General features: G+C 39.8%; 1 protein-coding gene across 1 annotated transcript in view; it reads right to left on the bottom strand.

The window, feature by feature from the left end:
* BLNK (B cell linker) overlaps positions 1 to 18,541 on the bottom strand; it is a 128,700-nt gene that overhangs the window by 68,143 nt on the left and 42,016 nt on the right. The window contains exon 3 of the mRNA XM_081954003.1: positions 16,524 to 16,570. Within this exon, the coding sequence (XP_081810129.1) occupies positions 16,524 to 16,570 (47 nt within the window). The remainder of the gene's footprint in view (positions 1 to 16,523; positions 16,571 to 18,541) is intronic.

Below are 18,541 nucleotides of genomic sequence, written 5' to 3'. Positions count from 1 at the left end.
GCAAGCAGCTTAACTAGATGACCGCTGTGGTTCCCTTCCAACTCTATAGTTCTGTGATTTTACACATTATAAAAAAAAAACTTCTTTAAATCAGACTGAATAGAAGGAAATAAAAATACTTGGTGCAAAACCAGGAAAGATGATAATACAAAGTGCAAAGGGTCAGCATCATTTGAAGGCAATTGTGGAGAACCAATTCATCCAGTGATTCCTGTAGATCATAGTGTTCCTACTGTTAGAAGTCCAATCGGAAAGAGTTGATTGTGGTATAACTTGCCATATCAGATAAAATATGAAGAAACAGAAAAAAAAGGAATTAGGAAAAAGTGGGATGGAGTGGGGAGACATGCATGAAGAGAAACAAACAAACAAGCTGGGGAATTCTGGGACTTGAAATCCACACATCTTCAAGTGGCTGAGGTTAAGAAACACTGCATTACAGAGATTCTTATCTCTTCAATACACCACAAGACATTCATCTAAACGATGTCTTTCCCCCAAGGGTAATGGAGCAGCTAGGCTTTGAAACACAAAGCTTTGTTCCTCTTTAATGAGTAAGAATAGCTTTTGCACAGGAACTAGGAAAGTGACATGTGACAGTGTGACAGAATACACTAGCTTGCAGTTGTGATAGCAGAAGCAGTAAAGGGACATGCCGCCTGATTTGTATGGATGCTGAATGTCTTTCCCTCAATGGTGCCATGGGTGCATATGCCTTGTCTTGGGTGTTGTCATTTCAGTAACAAATCTGAGGACACATAAATTAGAATTTTGGAGAAAACTGTGCTTGTGGTTCGTCAGACTTCTGCTGGGGAGAGAGGATTCAAGTCCACGATCTTCATTTTCTCCAGTCACAAAGTTTCTCTTTTCATTTTGAACAGTGTGCATGTTTTTTTTAATTCTTATTATTTCACCAGGTGTGTTGGAGTCTGCAGTACAATAAAGCATCCAGCTATGTACTTGAAGTGATAGAGAATGGATTGCGCTATTGCAGATGACAGGAAAACAATTACACAATTTTAATACCCTGTAGGAAGTTATCACCCAGCCCTCTCCCAGAAAAATGAAATATCCTAGGAAATATTGAAAAGGCAGAATATTATATTTCCCTGGATGTGAAAAGGAAGAAACATGTTTTAAATTGAGAATAGCTCCCTGTAGCTTCCTGCCTCCACCCACTTTGTCAATGGGCCATTCAACTCCAGGGGGATGGGATTATGGCATGATAATATTGGCTCTTTACCCAACTCACCATATGGCATTGGAGAACTCAATCAAACCTGGATTCAAAACGCAGCCTAGAGAGTTGCCCCTGCATGGCCCCATGGGAGTCTGACAACCAATCAGAATACAAGCTCAAGATCAAAGGCCAGAGAGGACATAAAACCAGGGACTTTCAGCATCTCAGCCCTTCCTTCTCTTTTTCTCCAGCAACATTGAAGCATGTGATCATCTTTTCTATTCAGGACTCAAGCCACGTGGTCCTGTCCACCATTAAACCATCTTTCCAAGCAGCCTCCATGACTCCAGTGTCTTTTTCCCCACTTGGAGCCGAACCCAGAAGGATATTTCTTTCATCAACGCTCTTGAATTTTGGAACCAGTTTGGCACCAGGCTAAAAACTGGGAAACAGTGAGTTCTAGTCCCATCTTGAATACAAAGCCAGATGAGGATCCTAGTGCTAATCAGTATCTCTCAGACCTAGGAAGGAGGCAGTGGCAAACCGTTTCCGAGAAAACAAAAACTTGTCAAGAAAATTGCAGGGACTTGCCCAGACAGATTCCAGGAGTCAACACTAGCTCAAAATCACAAAAAGAAGAAATCTTGAATTTGCTCGTAAAGACTATAGCTGTAAATAAGCACGGATGACATATTTTTCCTTGCCTTTTCTATTTTGCATATTTATTTAGTATTTGCAAGAAGTTAAATATTTGTTTGTTTTAGTATAAAGGAAAATTTAGAACTGGAATTAACCAGCCACAGTCTGAAATGGTGAAATCCTTTTGGTTAACTATTTCTGTAGTATATATGTATATAGCAGTGGTGGGATTCAAATTTTTTTACTACCGGTTCTGTGGCTTGGTGGGCATGGGTTGGTGAGTGTGGCTTGGTGGCGTAGCAGGGGAAGGATATTGTAATATCTCCATTCCCACCCCACTCCATTCCCACCTCACTCCAGGGGAAGGATACTGCAAAATCTCCATTCCCTCCCCACTCCAGGGGAAGGTTACTGCAAAATCCCCATTCCCTCCCAGTCGGTCAGCTGGGATTTGGGAGGCAGAGAATAGATGGGGGTGCGGCCAGTCAGTGGTGGTATTTACCATTTCTCTGAACTACTCAAAATTTCTGCTACTGGTTCTCCAGAACTGGTCAGAACCTGCTGAATACCACCTCTGGGATATAGTCAATCTATATAGCCTAGAACTGGGTTAAGATGTAGATTTACTGGGTCTTACTTAATGATTATTAAGTGACTGAAAAAAAATTCTTCCACTTTCAAAGGTGGCTTTGATTTAGAGGGGACATTATATTGTTGAAAGAAATGTCCTTCTGGGTTCGGCTCCAAGTGGGGAAAAGACACTGGAGACATGGAGGCTGCTTGGAAAGATGGTTTAATGGTGGACAGGACCACATGGCTTGAGTCCTGAACAGAAAAGGTGATCACATGCTTCAATGTTGGTAGAGGAGAAGGAAGGGAAAAAGGGAGAAGATGCTGAAAGTCCCTGGTTTTATGTCCTCTCTGGCCTTTGATCTTGAGCTTGTCTTCTGATTGGTTGTCAGACTCCCATGGGGCCATGCAGGGGCAACTCTCTAGGCTGTGTTTTGAATCCATGTTTGGTTGAGTTCTCAGATGCCATGTGGTGAGTGGTTAAAGACTGATCATGCCTTAATCCCATCACCTTGGAGCTGAAGGGGAGAACTCTTTATTATGTAAAGGGACTGGCTTGGGCATCTTAATGGCTTATTGACAAAGGGGGATGGGCAGGGAGCTGCAGGGAGCTACTCTGTCTTTAAAACACGGTTCTTCCTTTTCACATCCAGGGAAATATAATATTCTGCCTTTTCAATATTTCCTAGGATATTTCATTTGTCTGGGAGAGCGCTGGGTGATAACTTCCTACAATATCTAGAAAACATCAGTTGTGGTAAGGTGGTTTAGGAAATTAGTAACCTAAATTTATCCTTGCTTTCAGTCTACAGTGCATTTGTTTTCATCTTACCTCAAATAAATTCTGATTTCTTAAATTTGGTTAATTATCAATGAAACTCATAGGCATCACCTCTTCACTGATTTAACCTATGTCTTGGCGCTCCACAATTCACTGAACCATAAGCTAACTGCATGAACTGAATTGGCTGAAAGTATTCCAAGCCATTAAAAAGTTAATTAATATTAAAACCAGCCACATTTAACAAGACTTACTTTTGGCCTATAAATGGGTACTATATTTTATATAGCCATCAATAATAAACTATCTTTAAGCATCTACTCTGAATTAAATGTTCTGAAAAATTATTGTTTTTGCTGTTGACCTCTTTGTTTCTACACATTCACAAACACTCTTGCAAATATTTTTTTGCTTCAATTTACTTGCTTACAGCATACCTTTAAGATCAACAACGTTGTTGAAAAATGTAAAGTAAGAGTGTTGATTTCATATTCAGTTCAATGCATGCGATCTTGTAATCCTAACCCTTAAAAGAATAGTAAGCAGCCAGATGATTCATTCAAGGGTTTTTTATTTTTTCCAGATAACTCTCTTTGTTTCTTAACTGAGGTGTAGAAGTGCACTATATACAAAAATTGCAAGCTGTAAACCATTTACCTTATTATAATGATAGTTGAGGTTTTTTTGGAGGATGTCAGTCATACTGTGACAACTGTTTCTTACACATCAACGACAAAACACCTAGATACCAGACCTGGCATAAACACCAAATAGATGGAAATTGTGTCTCTCCCACAAAAGCTAGTTGCTTGCTTCTAATCCCTTACACAAAATGCTTAGGAGAAAGATTCACACACACCTTGAGGAAGTCCTCAACTTATGACTGGTTGCTTAGTGACTGTTCAAAGTTACAACCATACCCCAAAAGGTATGAATGACCCAATTCCAAAGTACCAACAGCTCCGCCCCTATAGTCACATGATTGCATTTTGGGCATTCGGCAGCCAGCTTGCAAATTCCGCCATTTGCAGCATCCTACAGTCACATGAATGTGATTTATGAAGTTTTTGCCAAATGCAGGTGTTTTACTTCAGCAAAAAAAATGTCTTATGGTGAATAATGGGTTTGTTTAACAAGTGTCGCATTTCCTTAGAGACTGTGTAAAGAAAAGGTAGTAAAATTGGGTTGGTCGTATGGGTGACCCGTTTTATGACCACTGTGACTTACGATTAATGGGCATGCTGCATTATGGTTGAAAATCAAAGACTGTATAAATCAAAGTTGCATTTGATATCCAAAACTTGCTGGAATTTGAGCTGGGTGGCTGGGTGAATGGCTTCTAGCTGTTCTAGAATAAACCAGAAGGTCTTGTATGGTTGTGTGCCTGTTTATCAGTTTCTAGTCCAGGCTGCTGAGAGGAAACCTGCCACTTGCCACTGTATATCAAATTAACTAATCTCAGCCGAGAATTACCATGCAAACTTTTACTTAACTAAGAAGCATAGATGAAAACAGCACCTTCACATGTCCTGTCTTTCCATCTTTATGATTCACTTAGCAACTGTTAAAATAGCAGTTAATTTCCCCTGAGAACAAAACCTCCAAATGCACAACTTCTGCTTTTGGGTTTGTTTTGTTTTACTATTATCCGTTTCTTGATACCAAATGTAGCTTTTATTGTGGCCTTGCTATCTGATATGGAAGTAGGCCAGATGATGTTGGGGTAATCAGCCTGCCTCAATTTGGCACCCTCCAATATGCCAGGACCCCACATTAGATAACTTCCAACCATTTCTAAACTTTTATGATGTTCTGTCAGGCTGAATGAAATACATCTGGAAGTTATTTGGTTGAGGAAAGTTGTTCTAGAACAGTGTTTCTCAACCTTGGCGACTTTAAGTCCTGTGGACTTCAACTCCCAGAATTCCCCAGCCAGCTGGGGAATTCTGGGAGTTGAAGTCCACAGGACTTAAAGTCGCCAAGGTTGAGAAACACTGTTCTAGTTCAAAAGGATGGTCATAGCTGGACTACAAGTAGTTCTTGAGAGTTGTTCTTATTTAAACCAGATCAGAATCGGGGTAACACCTTTAAGTCATTTCTGTTATACTAGTGTCACAGAGATCATGAAAGCAGAATAATTATGTCAGATTAACAGATGAATTGGAAGTGACCTTACAGGTCATCTAGTCCAACAACCCCCCACCCCCGCTCAAGCAGGAGATCCTACACTATTTCTGACAAATGATAGTCCAATCTCTTCTTGAAAGTCGCAAGTGATGAAGCCCCCACAACTTCCACAAGCCACTTCTGTTCCACTGGTTGATTGTTCTCACTGTCAGAAAGTTAGTCCATATTTCTAGGTTGAATCTCTCCTTGGTCAGTTTCCATCCATTATTCCTTATTTGACCTTCAGATGCTTTGGAAAATAGCTTGACCCTCTCCTCTCTGTGGCAGCCCCACAAATATTGGAAGACTGCTGTTCCAATGTCATTCTAAGTTACTTTTGTAAACAGCTTAAAAGATCTGTTGTGAATAAAAGTTATAAAATCAGCTGGCCGATAGTTTAGCCTTCAGTTCCGTATAAAGTTCAAGGTTTGTCTGCATGTAAAAAATGTTATTCTGCCATATTTTATTTCTACTGCAATACTCTTGGCGGGCGTTAATCTTCCAATACCCTTGGAAGGGGTTCATCTGTCTGCTAGCTGCACAGAAACAAAGGAATAATTAATAAATAAATGCATTTTATCATGGTGAATTCTCAGAATGGTCCAGAATTAAATTGATAATCAGACTTTCTGTGGCAGCTGATCTGCATCTTCCAGTTGATTCCTAAGTGTAAATTATGAAGGCACATATCACGAAGGAAGGCGAATGGTGAAGAAGAAATGTCAGTTTTTAAAATATCACATTTCGGTGCCTGTAGATGCCTACACATGTCTGGACAATTTAGGATCTGACTAAACAGACATTAAGTGGTTAGACGTCAGTTAGAATTAGCATAACTAATTACATCTCCATATTGAAGAAATAGTTGAGTGGGAAGTCCGTTCTTTGTTCAATGTTATTGCAGCCATGTTTCCCTTTTATAATTGCTTATTTGCTTTACAGGATTTTTGTTTGTTGTTGTTGTTCAATGAATGATGAAGTTATTCTTGTAAAATTGCAGAACTTCACTCAGATGGTCGTTCATTTCTCTGTAACCATCCGCCCATTTCTGGTACTTCTTACCTGCTATTGCAAGATAAGTTTATTTATACCATTGTTCGTGTCGCTTCCGACTCCATATTGCTAACTGTTGCCATGATGCAGAACCATCTAACTCTAAGACAATTATAGAGCAGGCCTTTCTGGTGGCCTGAATGATGTCTGTTTTGTCTTCGCTCTGTTCTTTGGCACTGAGAAGTAGAACGGGAGAAAGAAAAGCAGGGCACTAGCTTTTCTCACCTCACTTCTGGAAAAAAAAGGTCTTGTAACGTAACTTGCATGATAAGGAGCAAGTGGAGGAAAAGTTTGGTTACTTGTTCCAGGGATAGGACTGGTGCATTGTCATAATAGAACATACATAAATAACTTGAATGCTGAACGTGAAAGTGATAACTCCATAGAATAGTTGAAGCATCTGTTCACCGTTTCCTGTCCATGTGTTGGAACAGCTACAGCATTTGAGATTATACATGTATAGCTTTTCACACTTGAGTGAGAGACAAATTTCTTCTCACTTTTGAGACCCAGGTGCAGCATTTGACAATGCAAACATTATGTGTATAATTTTGGGTTCTCCCTCAAATTACCGTGTTGGGAAAGGCACCTTGGTGATCCTGCTAAGTATATTTACTTATATTAAGTAATCCAGGAAGCAAATATATTCTTCTATTGCATGACTTGGAACAGGAATATCCCTTTTGAAGAATGTGAGTTTCTTTGGTTTGAAACTGTCACTGCCTCGAGGCAATCGATTTCTCTGTCTTGTCGCTATGTTCCTGCATACATACTGAGGCTACCGTAAAAGGAATTAAAAGTATCTATATTAAGGTGACCAACTTTTTTACAATGAAAAGGAGGACAAAACACGTTCTATTGTCCAAAATGCTAAGGTGACCAACTTTTTTACAATGAAAAGGAGGACAAATGAATTGGAAAAAATATATCATAAATAAAAGAAATATTTTATTCATTGCAACAATAATACACTAAAATATGATATATGCATAATAAAAACATTTGCAACATTTTACTTACTTACTTTACTTTATTCACACTTATAGACCGCCCCCTCTCCCAAAAGGGACTCGGGGCGGTGTACAGTCAATACATAAAAGATACATAACATAAATAATTAAATAATTAAATAGTTAGATAGTTATGGAGGAGGTTAAAAGAAGAACTGTACATTAAAGTAAAGTGTTTAAAATATAATTTTAAAAAACCCCTAAAAAATACCCCATAAGTTAAATTTAAAAATGGTTCCCCTAAAATACCAGTTAAAATATATCTGCCAGGAGGTAAAAGTTATGAGTGTGCCAGGCCAGCTAATCGAAACAGATGAGTCTTCAGTTTTTGTCGGAAGGAGCGGAAGTCGGTGGTGGTTCTAATGTCGGGGGGGAGGTCATTCCAGAGGGTTGGGCCCATCACAGAGAAGGCCCTACCCCTAGGCATCGCCCGTTGGCATTTTATATTGTAATTATACTTACATGCCTGTTAATTATTATTTAAATGAGTACTTTTCTATTGAATTAATATTTTTGTCAATGTATCATCTTCTAACAATATATTGGAAATATCTGAACAAGAAATATCCTTCATATTGAATTTTACGGCAAGTGCTGCAGCTAGAGTATCAACATTCAATCTCGATTTTTCACTTGTCGAAAAATCATTGGCAATTGAAATAAACTCTTTCAACTGCTACATTAGTTCCAGGGCAGCACAACGTAAATTGAACAAGTATAAATAAATGTTCACATGGAATATGTTCATTTTTGAAATGGCTGAAAATATCCACCCATCTTTATCAATTTCAACATGTTGATTTTCCCATTGTATTAATTTTTCAGAATTTAAATATACACTCAGTCTTCTAATTTCTTCAAAGAGACAATTGTCGTCTATTTTAATGTCTAGCATTTCTTTAGATAAAAATTCAACACAAGATTCAATAACTGTTCAATATACTTGCGATGAAGTAAAAAAAAACACCATTAAAAACTGTTTAATAAAACGTGAATTGTACTTACCTCTGTATAATTGAATATTCACTGAGAAATAAATAATTACCGTGAGTCATTCAGTTGCCGATGTACCGTGAGTCTACTGCGTGCGAATGTGCTGTGTTGTGTTTCGGTAAGAAGTAAACAAAGCCACTTGCACGCGGCGCTCTCTCTCTCAAGGTCTCCCGTGCGGAGCGCATGCGTCTCATAATCACGTCTTATACCGCACTATACCGAGTCTTGAGGAATTGTCATGTCAAATACGAATACGTCACATAACGCGCAACAGATTAGTCTTCAAATATCGAAAAGGAGGACATGGAGGAGGACACTTTTCGAAGGAGGACAGAACTTACAAAAGAAGGACTGTCCTCCCTAAAGGAGGACGGTTGGTCACCTTATCTATATGCGCAGGCATTAGGCATGTGCATCAGATGCTACGTAGAATAGAGATCAGCTAAACAGTCTGATCCAGAGTTTCACGTCTGATGACTTTCACGTTCAGCATTCAAGTTATTTATGTACGTTCTATTATAGTGGTGTCAAACTCAAGGCCCGGGGGCCACTTCTGCTTAGATCTGGTCTGCAGGGCCACCTTGGAAACAGTAAAGGACCGGCCCATGGTACTTCTGCCAGCAAAAATGGAACTCGGGAGGGCCGCATGTAGCCCTCCCAGGTTGTTTTCGGCTGTGATGGGCCTCCTGCAACCCTCTGCCAGCAAAAACAGAGCCTGGGGTGGGGGTTTGTACCCCCTAAGCTCCATTTTTGCTGGCAGAGAGCTGCAGGAGGCCATCAGGGCTGAAAACGGAGTTCAGAGCCTGTTTCCGCTGGCAGAGCACTCCACAGGCGCTCCCAACATGAGTCATGTCAAGATGGCCATGCCCACCCTGTCCACACACACCCCAGCCCCCCCGAGGTCAAACACAAGCCTGATATGGCCCTCAAATGAAATCGAGTTTGACATCCCTGCTATATTATGACAATGCACCAGTCCTATCCTTGAAACTGATCATTTACGTCTGGAGTTCAGCCTGTGCTATTCACGAATGCAACAGCAAGGCCAATAGCAAGACCCAAAGATCTCTGTCTTTAAAAACCACTTTGTTATTATTTTCAGCTGATCGGCAGCTGCTTCCTGAAGTGCTCCCTCCCCCCCCCTCTGCCTAATGTAAGGAGCAATCTTGATTACTTCTAACTATTTACAAAATTGGTTTGTAAAAGATCTTAGGATATTTTACGGAGTATTTCTCTACCTACAGAATCAGAATGCTCCGCAGTCTTAATTTTCCCTAAACAACAACATTTTTTTTTCTTTTAGCGACAGAAAATGTGGGCTTATTGTATGTTTTTATTACGTTTCAAATCAGAACATCGTGGTTTCTTTCCTAAATAGGTACTCTTCATCCTTTCCAGGATGAAAGATATAGAAGGATTTGTTTCAATATTGCAGAGTCTAATAGATTTCTTCTCCAGAGCAATGGATGTCACTGAAAATCAGCTATGTGATGCACCACAGTCATTAGGACAGAAGCTAAGAGCTTTTCCATGAGATGTTGATGATCTCACCCTTCAGATCACCCTTGACTTCACATAAGACTGCAGAAATCAGCCCCCGCCCAAATTTATCCTAATTCGGAGTAAGTGGGTTTATAGAGATGACTAATTAAGAAAATGTTTCGACTTTAAAAAGTTCTGGACCATTGACTAAAAACTCAGTTTCCCCCCCCAAAAAGATGCAACATAACTTGATACTATACTGCATTCAGTTCTGGTCGCCATGATGTAAAAAAGATGTTGAGACTCTAGAAAGAGTGCATGGAAGAGCAACAAAGATGATTAGGGGACTGGAGACTAAAACATATGAAGAATGGTTGCAGGAACTGGGTATGTCTAGTTTAATGAAAAGAAGGACTAGGGGAGACATGATAGCAGTGTTCCAATATCTCAGGGGTTGCCCCAAAGAAGAGGGAGTCAAGCTATTCTTCAAGGCACCTGCGGGTAGAACAAGAAGCAATGGGTGGAAACTAATCAAGGAAAGAAGTAACTTAGAACTAAGGAGAAACTTCCTGACAGTTAGAACAATTAATCAGTGGAACAACTTGCCTCCAGAAGTTGTGAAAGCCCCAACACTGGAAGTTTTTAAGAAGATGTTGGATAACCATTTGTCTGAAGTGGTGCAGGGTTTCCTGCCTAAGCAGGGGGTTGGACTAGAGGATGTCCAAGGTCCCTTCCAACTCTGTTATTCTATATCCTAAACAATAATCCAATTTTTGGATTACTTTCATTTAAAATGAGGAAACCCTCACATAATATACTCAAAACGTTTATGCCCCTTCTCCACTGCCCACCTCTAGAGGAAATGCTGTATGTGAAAAATGTTCAGGCTTGCTCAATCATAAAGATTTCTGACAAATGCTGGACATAAAATCAGTATCTGTACTGCGTGGCAGGATCTTGATTATGGTCTTAGACCAGACTTTATACATAAAAATAAAATACCAGTATTTGAAATTGTGTTTTGGCCTTAGTAGGATTGAAGGCAAACATTATTTATTAACATAATGTATTCAGTTCAGGCCTTTCAGTTACATTACAAACAAAGCCCCCTATAATAGCTAGGTGGCATACAAATTTAACAAATTATTATTAGAATCAATGGCTTGGTTAACAAATAGATCCAATTTGTTATATATGTTTCCTTAGTGCTGACTTAATATGTATGAATTGTGTTGACTGTGGCTTAAATGAGCGCTTGTTAAACTTGTCAACTTTAAGATTAATGGATTTCGACTCCCCAAATTCCACAATCAACTGGAGAATTCTGGGAGTTGTAGTTGACACGTCTTGAAGTTGACAAGTTTGAGAAACATTGGTTTAAATCGGGGTGTCAAACTCGCGACCTGTGGAGTGGATGGTTTATGTGCGGGTGCTGCGCCTGCCCGGTTTGGCGAAGGAAAAAAAAGTCCTGATATGTCATGTGACGACGTGGGTTGGACAGCCCTGGTTTAAACCAATCTAAAAATCATAGCATAATGTGATGCATGAAACCAACCAATATAGTGAAGATGACAACATACCATAAAAATAATAAGTCCAAACTTGGTAAAAGGTTTACCTTGGTTAATAATAACAATATTATTATTATAATTATTATTATATTGTTATTATAATACAGAATTTCAGATATTGGTACCTGTATTTTATGATATATATAGAAAGACTGCTTTTAAGACCATAATAAAGATAGTTATTCAAGTAATTATACCACAGTGAACAAATATTTCTTTTCACACTTGATATACATTTCAGAAAATAACACAATTAAAATAATCCGAAGTCTAGGATGCTCCAATGGAGCATTTATGCTAAAACAGCATTTTTGGTCACTGTCTGCATTTCCCAGCAGTCTGGATAAACAGGCACACACAAATCTCCAAAATTTGGATGGGTAAAATTTATGGTAAAGAATCTTAAGAAGCCATTAAAAAAGAATTCCAGCAGTGATAGCACATCAAACGCAACTGTTATTCATTTATTTATGTTTATGTTATTTATTTGCTGAGCCAGGGTGTCGCAGTGGTTAAATTGCACTACTGCCGGCTAACTCACTGCTCAGTCCAGGAGTTCGATTCTGAGGAATGTTGACTCAGCCTTACATCCTTCCAAAGTCAGTAAAATGAGGACCCACATTATTGGGGGCAATATGCTGACTCTGTAAATTGCTTAGAGAGGGCTGTAAAGCGCTATTTATACAATATATATACAGGTAGTCTTTGAATTATGACCACAATTGAGCCCAAAATTTCTGTTGCGAAGTGAAACATTTGTTAAATAGCTTTGCACTCTATACGCTTCCTAAAGGCTATCCATGCCCTATTTCTTATGAAAAACGGGCCCATTTTAGCGAAAAAGATGTGTGTTTTGCTCGTTTTTGCCCCCCCCCCCTGGAGCACTCTGCAAGCTCCCTAAAGTGCCTTTTTTTGGGGGAAAAATGGGCCCGTTTTCATGAAAAACGGGCCGTTTTTGGGAGGTTTGCAGAGTTCAAAAACTTTTTTATTATTTTCCTCTTCAAAACCTTGCTGCGTCTTATACTCCGAAAAATACGGTAGTAATATGCTTGTTGAGTGAATTTGGTCTCTCTATTGACTTTGCTTGTCAGAAAGTTGCAAAAGGTGATCACATGTCCCCAAAACATTGCAACTGTTATAAATACGAGTCAGTTGCCAAGCAGCTGAATTTTGAACATGTGACCATGGGGATGCTGTAATGGTTGTAAGCCTCTAAAATGGCCATAAGTCACTTTTTTCCGGTGCCATTGTAACTTTGAACCAACACTAAATGAACTGTTGTAAGTCAAGGACTGCCTGCAATTGCTCATCTCATCTTCATGACATAATGAAACATCATTCAAATTCTTATATTCTTTTTTTAAGACAGTTTTTTTCCCCTTTCGGCCAATTTTGGTGAGATGTATAAAAACTTTCACAGAATGCATTTTATCTCATATCTTAGTTAAAAACAGCTTAAGAACATTCTGAACAGAATACTGAGAAGACAAATAAGTTTAAATGGTTTAAAATCAGGTTCGGAAACTCTCTTATAAATAATCCTGGCTTTATTTAGAAGTCTAGATATTTTCCCTGGTCAGCTTGAATATAGGCAAATGATGTAGTCAAAACCGAATACCAACCAGTGCACAGGAATAGCTTCAGAATCATATCGCTACCTCCACCTCCACAAGCTTCTCCAAAAGGCAACAAATCCATTACATCTTACTCCCCTTCCTAACTCTTATCTCATTTCTAAATTTGAAATTGCCTCAGTGTAGAAAGTAGCCAGTATGCAGTCTAACAAAGAGGAGAAACATCCAGTTTCAAATACCTTTGTTGTTACAGGAATCTCTGTCTAATCATGGCAATGGGAAACTTCAGCACAACAAAAGAAAATATATATATACAATGGCCTATGCATTATAATTATTTCCACAGGCAGGCAGGCAGAGAAAGAAAGGAAAGAAAGAAAGAAAAAAAGAAGGGAAGGAAGGAAGGAAAATAGACAGAAAAATAAATAAATAAAAGAAAGATGGAAAGAAGGGAGGGGGGAGGGGGGCAGGAAGCAAGGATATAAGGAAGAAATGTTTGGAATCCCTGAAGCCTCCAGAGCGCGAAAAACCAGCCCTACAGGCAAACCGGAAGTTCAGGAACGGACTTCCGGTTTGCTCATAGAGCCGGTTTTAGCCCTCTGGAATGTTGAGGAGCCCTACGAGCAAATCAGAAGTCCGTTCCTCAACTTCCGGTTTTTCCGTAGGGCTGGTTTTTCACACTCCTTCAGGAAGCCCCATGAAAGCTCTGAAGGGCTGAAACCGGCCCTACAGGCAAACCGGAAGTCCGTTTCTGAACTTCCAGTTTGCCCATAGGGTTGGTTTCTTGCGCTCCGGAGGCTTCAGGGAAGCTCCTGAAGCCTCCAGAGGGCCTCCGGGGGAGTCGGGGGAGGCTGTTTTTGCCCTCCCCGTGCTTCTATAAAGCCTCTGGATCCTGGGGAGTGCGAAAAAAGCACGCCAAAAATGGGGGGGAGCACTGGTTGTGCGTGCATGCGCACTGTAGTTGTGCATGCATGCGCATCGTGGTCATGCGCATAGCATGGATGTGGCACACCCATGCACGACCCCCCCCATGCGCTCGCCCCGGTTTTGGCACACGAGCCAAAAAAGGTTTGCCAACACTGGTGTATACATCTTCAAATTCATATCCATCATTTTTTGACACGGGTGTCAAACCCGCAGCATCTGGTTGCCATCACATGATGTTTTGTGATGTTTTTCCCCTTCACCGAGTTGGGGTGGTCGTGGCCTGTGTGGGACTCATCTGGCCGACAGGCTGCCAGTTTGACACCCTTGGTTTATGACATTAGACAGCAACATTCTACAAAGGAGACTGTAGGAAAAGAATAGAGTCCAAATTGGAAACAAGACTGATCAAATCTGGATATCTAAATAATGGGAACTTTATCAGGTTTTCATGTATTTGCAACCTTTCAAACACACGGGTGTGAAATATGAAGCAGTAGCACTCATTCCAATTATTCCAGACACAATTCAGCTGTTCCTACTAAGCATTCCAAATGCGTCTACATTCTAGTACTTTGTGTGCTGCAAAGAACTGGCATCAGTCTTAGAGATAATTGAATGGCTTCTGCCTGTAATTTAGAACACATCTCCAAAAGGTGATATAATTATGGGGCACTTGCTGTGTGAAAGATAGACAGTTCTTATCTTGTAAATTAGATGTTTACAAAGAAATGTTATTTTCCAGTATTTTTTACTTACTCACGGTTATGTCCTGAGGTCTATAGAACTTTAAAAGTTTTCTGAATATAATATTTCTTGATCGCCAACCTCTCTATTGTACCAGTAATGGTGGCTTAACTATACAGTAAGTCCTGGGGTGAGCTGCTATGAGTTTGCCCGGGTTCGGAAGAACCCATAGCTAACGTTATGGCCAGTTCGGAGAACCTCCAAATCATACCCCTGGCTGTCCCCTCCAATCCCTGGCTGTCCCCTCCCACCCCGCCCTGCCCCTCCCACCCCTCCCCTCCTCTCCCAGGAGACTCCACGCAGCCCATTTTAGATGTGAGGCAAGAGCAGGGCCTGTCCAGAGGTTCAAGGAGGAGGAAAACGGGCCTCCTGGAAATTCCAGAAGGCCATAAATGGGGCTGTTTCTTGCCTCCAGAGGGCCTCTGGAGCCCGGGAGAGGCGAAAACACTCCCCCTCCCATGGTGCAGGAAGCCGACTAGGCCACTTCCATCATGGCCATGCCCATCCAGCAACCAGGCAGAGAACCCGTTGCTGAAATTTTTGAAGCCCACCCCTGAGTAAATCTGAGTTGATAGACTAAAGGGGGAAGGAATTTTCAAACCTAATGTCTAAAAAATAGCATATGAGGGGCTTTTTTTAGTCCCCAAATATTCCTGTACACACAAAAAGCCCACTTTATTAGTAACAATAATGGCCAATTTTGAGAGGAAGCCACAAACATTGCTCGGATTCATTAAAACAAAGAACTTCCATTTTGCACTGATTAAGAAAAGCAGTGAGAGCTGCAGCTTCTTTGAAGTGAAAGGAAAGTGCAATAAAATGTCTATAAAGCAATGTCAATGTGGAGCAATGAATTTTGAATATTATTTTGAAGTTACTCTTGGCTTGATGAAATAGAATTTATATACATCCATCAATGAGAATAAGACTAAGGCAGTGAAGTATCTATCCATACGTACCTTGACTAAGAAGCATAGAGTTGCCCTATATTGCTTCCCATTGCTAAATATAATCCAGGTAATTATTTAATGGGAGTTCTTATTTCCATCCTGATCTCTAATCTTAATTCCTCTTTGTGATGTCTCTTTGCGACTCTGTAGAACTGAGCTGCCTCAGTTCTTCTCGCGCTTCCTGACCCGAGGGGCAGAAGGCACAGATGCTCCCACAGCCACTGGCTTCCAGGTCTTCTCTACGCCTCCCCTACCCTCCCGCTCCTTCCTGGTGTCATCAGGAAGCTAGAGGCAGAGGGGGCGGAGTTAGTATTGGTGGCTCTGCACTGGCCCCAGAGGGCCTGGTTTGCAGATCTGGTCCATCTGTCAGTGTCACCACCAGGGAGAATCCCTTGGGAACAGATCTCCCTGTGCCAAGGGGTCCTTATCTTAGTCTATATTCGAATCTTCAGCAGGCACCACTTAGGCCAGATACAATGCACAGATATTGTAGCATATAATTCACATACATTTAATATGCACAAATAAAATACACAGATAAAATACACAGATATTTCCCCATGGTTCAAAGGGTAACAGACAATGAATTGATATGGGGTCATCAGTCAAAGTAGAATGAATGAATGAACTATAATGGCAGTATTAGATTGAATTTAATTTCTTTCAACCAGCTGCAGCAGGAATGAAGTCCTGAGCTAGAGATCGTGCTGTTTGGAATTACTAGACTGTGCGATCTCTGAACTTCATTATTTTTTTGCAGATGTTTTATTACTGGGTAGCATCATCAGTGCTAGTAGGGAAATAGATACACACCCAAAAAAAAATTCTATACAACATCCAAAGTATCTGTGTGTGAGGGTGTTTGTGTGAAAGAAAAACTTACGGCTGGTCCATTATACTGAATCTGTGTCTCTCGTATTCTGATAAATGCTGAAAGAGAGAGAAAAAGAATAAAACCAGTGCTTACGAAGAAAAAAAGCTAAATCAAATGAAGAGTTAATTGAAATCAACATTTACTTCAACCGGAGCATAGTTTGTTTACTATACAGCATTAAGCAGACATTCTTTTTAACACCACCTTAAGTTTATGATATATTACTAGGCAATTAAACACAGGTTACTTATTAACTTTTTATTACTAAAATACCCAGTAATTATCATGGAAGACATGTGGCACAAAGTGTACAGTGCAAAAACTTCCCAGGAATATTACTTGAGAAATACGGTGGTTAATGAATAGTTATACAAATGATCAGCAAAGGAGTTACATTTTGTGCTCTTGCAGGTGGCATTACTCCACTGTGATTCTTTTTCATATGTGCAGCAACATCATTTGAACTAAAGGGACACATTTTTAATCATAACACTGTGTCAGCCATCTTGCAGTTTTTGACCTTCTCTGTATGTTAGCTGCCTTGAGTGGCTTTGATACAATGTAATCGTCACATCAATGGTAAATGTTAAATACCGTATTTTTCAGAGTATAAGACTCACCAGAGTCTAAGACACACCAAGGTTTTGAAGAGGCAAATAAAAAAAAAAAAGGTTTTGCAACCTGCAGACCTCTCAGAAATGGCCCGTTTTTCGCTCATTTCTGTCCTCCCCAACCCCCAGGAGCACTCTCCAAGGCTCCTAAAGGCTCTGCCCGCCCATTTTGGTGAAGGGGCGGGGTTTCGGGAGGCAAAAAATGCTGTAATCAGTGTATAAGATGCACCCAGATTTTCAGCCTCTTTTTAAAGGAGAAAAAGGTGAGTGTTATACTCTGAAAAATACGGTAATTGTTTGAGGGCTTAAGTATCAAGTTTTTTAAAAAAGGAAATTTATTTTTGCTTTTATTAATTAAAAGCAACAAAAAGGAAGAATGGCTTGAGTATCAAGTGTTATTTGTCATGTGTGAATCAACTATAACTCACTAAAGAGCACAGAAAGGAATTCCATTGGCTGCTTGGTAGCTTGACCATTTTCAGTGCATTCCAAAATGAAATAAACATTTCTGTCTTGTTGCTAACAAAATATAAGAGAATAATGCACTGCCTCAGCATAATTGCAGACTATTTTCCTATTCCAGCATTTCTGCTTTTTGTTATGATTCTGCTGCAAATTGGGAAAATATGGCATTTCAGACACCAGAAAACCATCTATATTTAATACTAATCCTCTAATTATACAGTATCATAAAACAGAAACCCAGTTTTACACACTATATGCCATAATTAGGAGATGCATTACTCAGATGGAAATCAGCAAGTTCTAGTGGAACTTTAAAATATAAAAGCAAAACCTAATCATTCTGTTATTGATGTCATGGTTTTCACCTTTGGTCTCTTATTACAGTGAATATCAATATGCAGCAGTTATTCATATTTCGTTGTATTTTAAATATGCTCATACAGAAAAGGAAGGAGGGAATAGAGCATCAAGCTTTTAAAAGCCATATGTGATGAAGAGCAGAAATAAATCTGTCAGGCTCAAGTAATCAGGAACAGGAGTTGAGTTCCAAGCACTAAAAGTTTATTACATGCTACCTATACACAAGCATCTGATTTATTAATGGATTAAGGCAAATTAGTGATAGATAAGAGTCAACAGAATTCACTCGGGCACTTTTGGCTATGTAAGGATTCCAAACTGATGATGCGTTTGACCCCGCCTTTGGGTTCCGCTTGGTCATATCCTGCAAAATCAAGTCAAACATTTCTGAATTTCTTAAAATTTAGAACAAAACAGTTATGTAAAGAAGAGGCACCCCTATTTATTTCCAGAAGGAGGAATCAACATATTATTTTATTATTATGAATGGGATTGTAAAACTATTTATTAATCCCCAAACCTGGCTTTAAACAATCTATAGAACTATAACACTCTCTTGTTTGTCTAACCTTTAATTAGCCCAAATGGTGC

The sequence above is a fragment of the Natrix helvetica genome, assembly GCF_964273705.1.
Source record: "Natrix helvetica genome assembly, chromosome: 5".
Taxonomy (NCBI): Eukaryota; Metazoa; Chordata; class Lepidosauria; order Squamata; family Natricidae; genus Natrix; species Natrix helvetica.
Note: the sequence above shows the minus strand (reverse complement) of the source record. Positions and strands in the feature narration are given on the sequence as shown.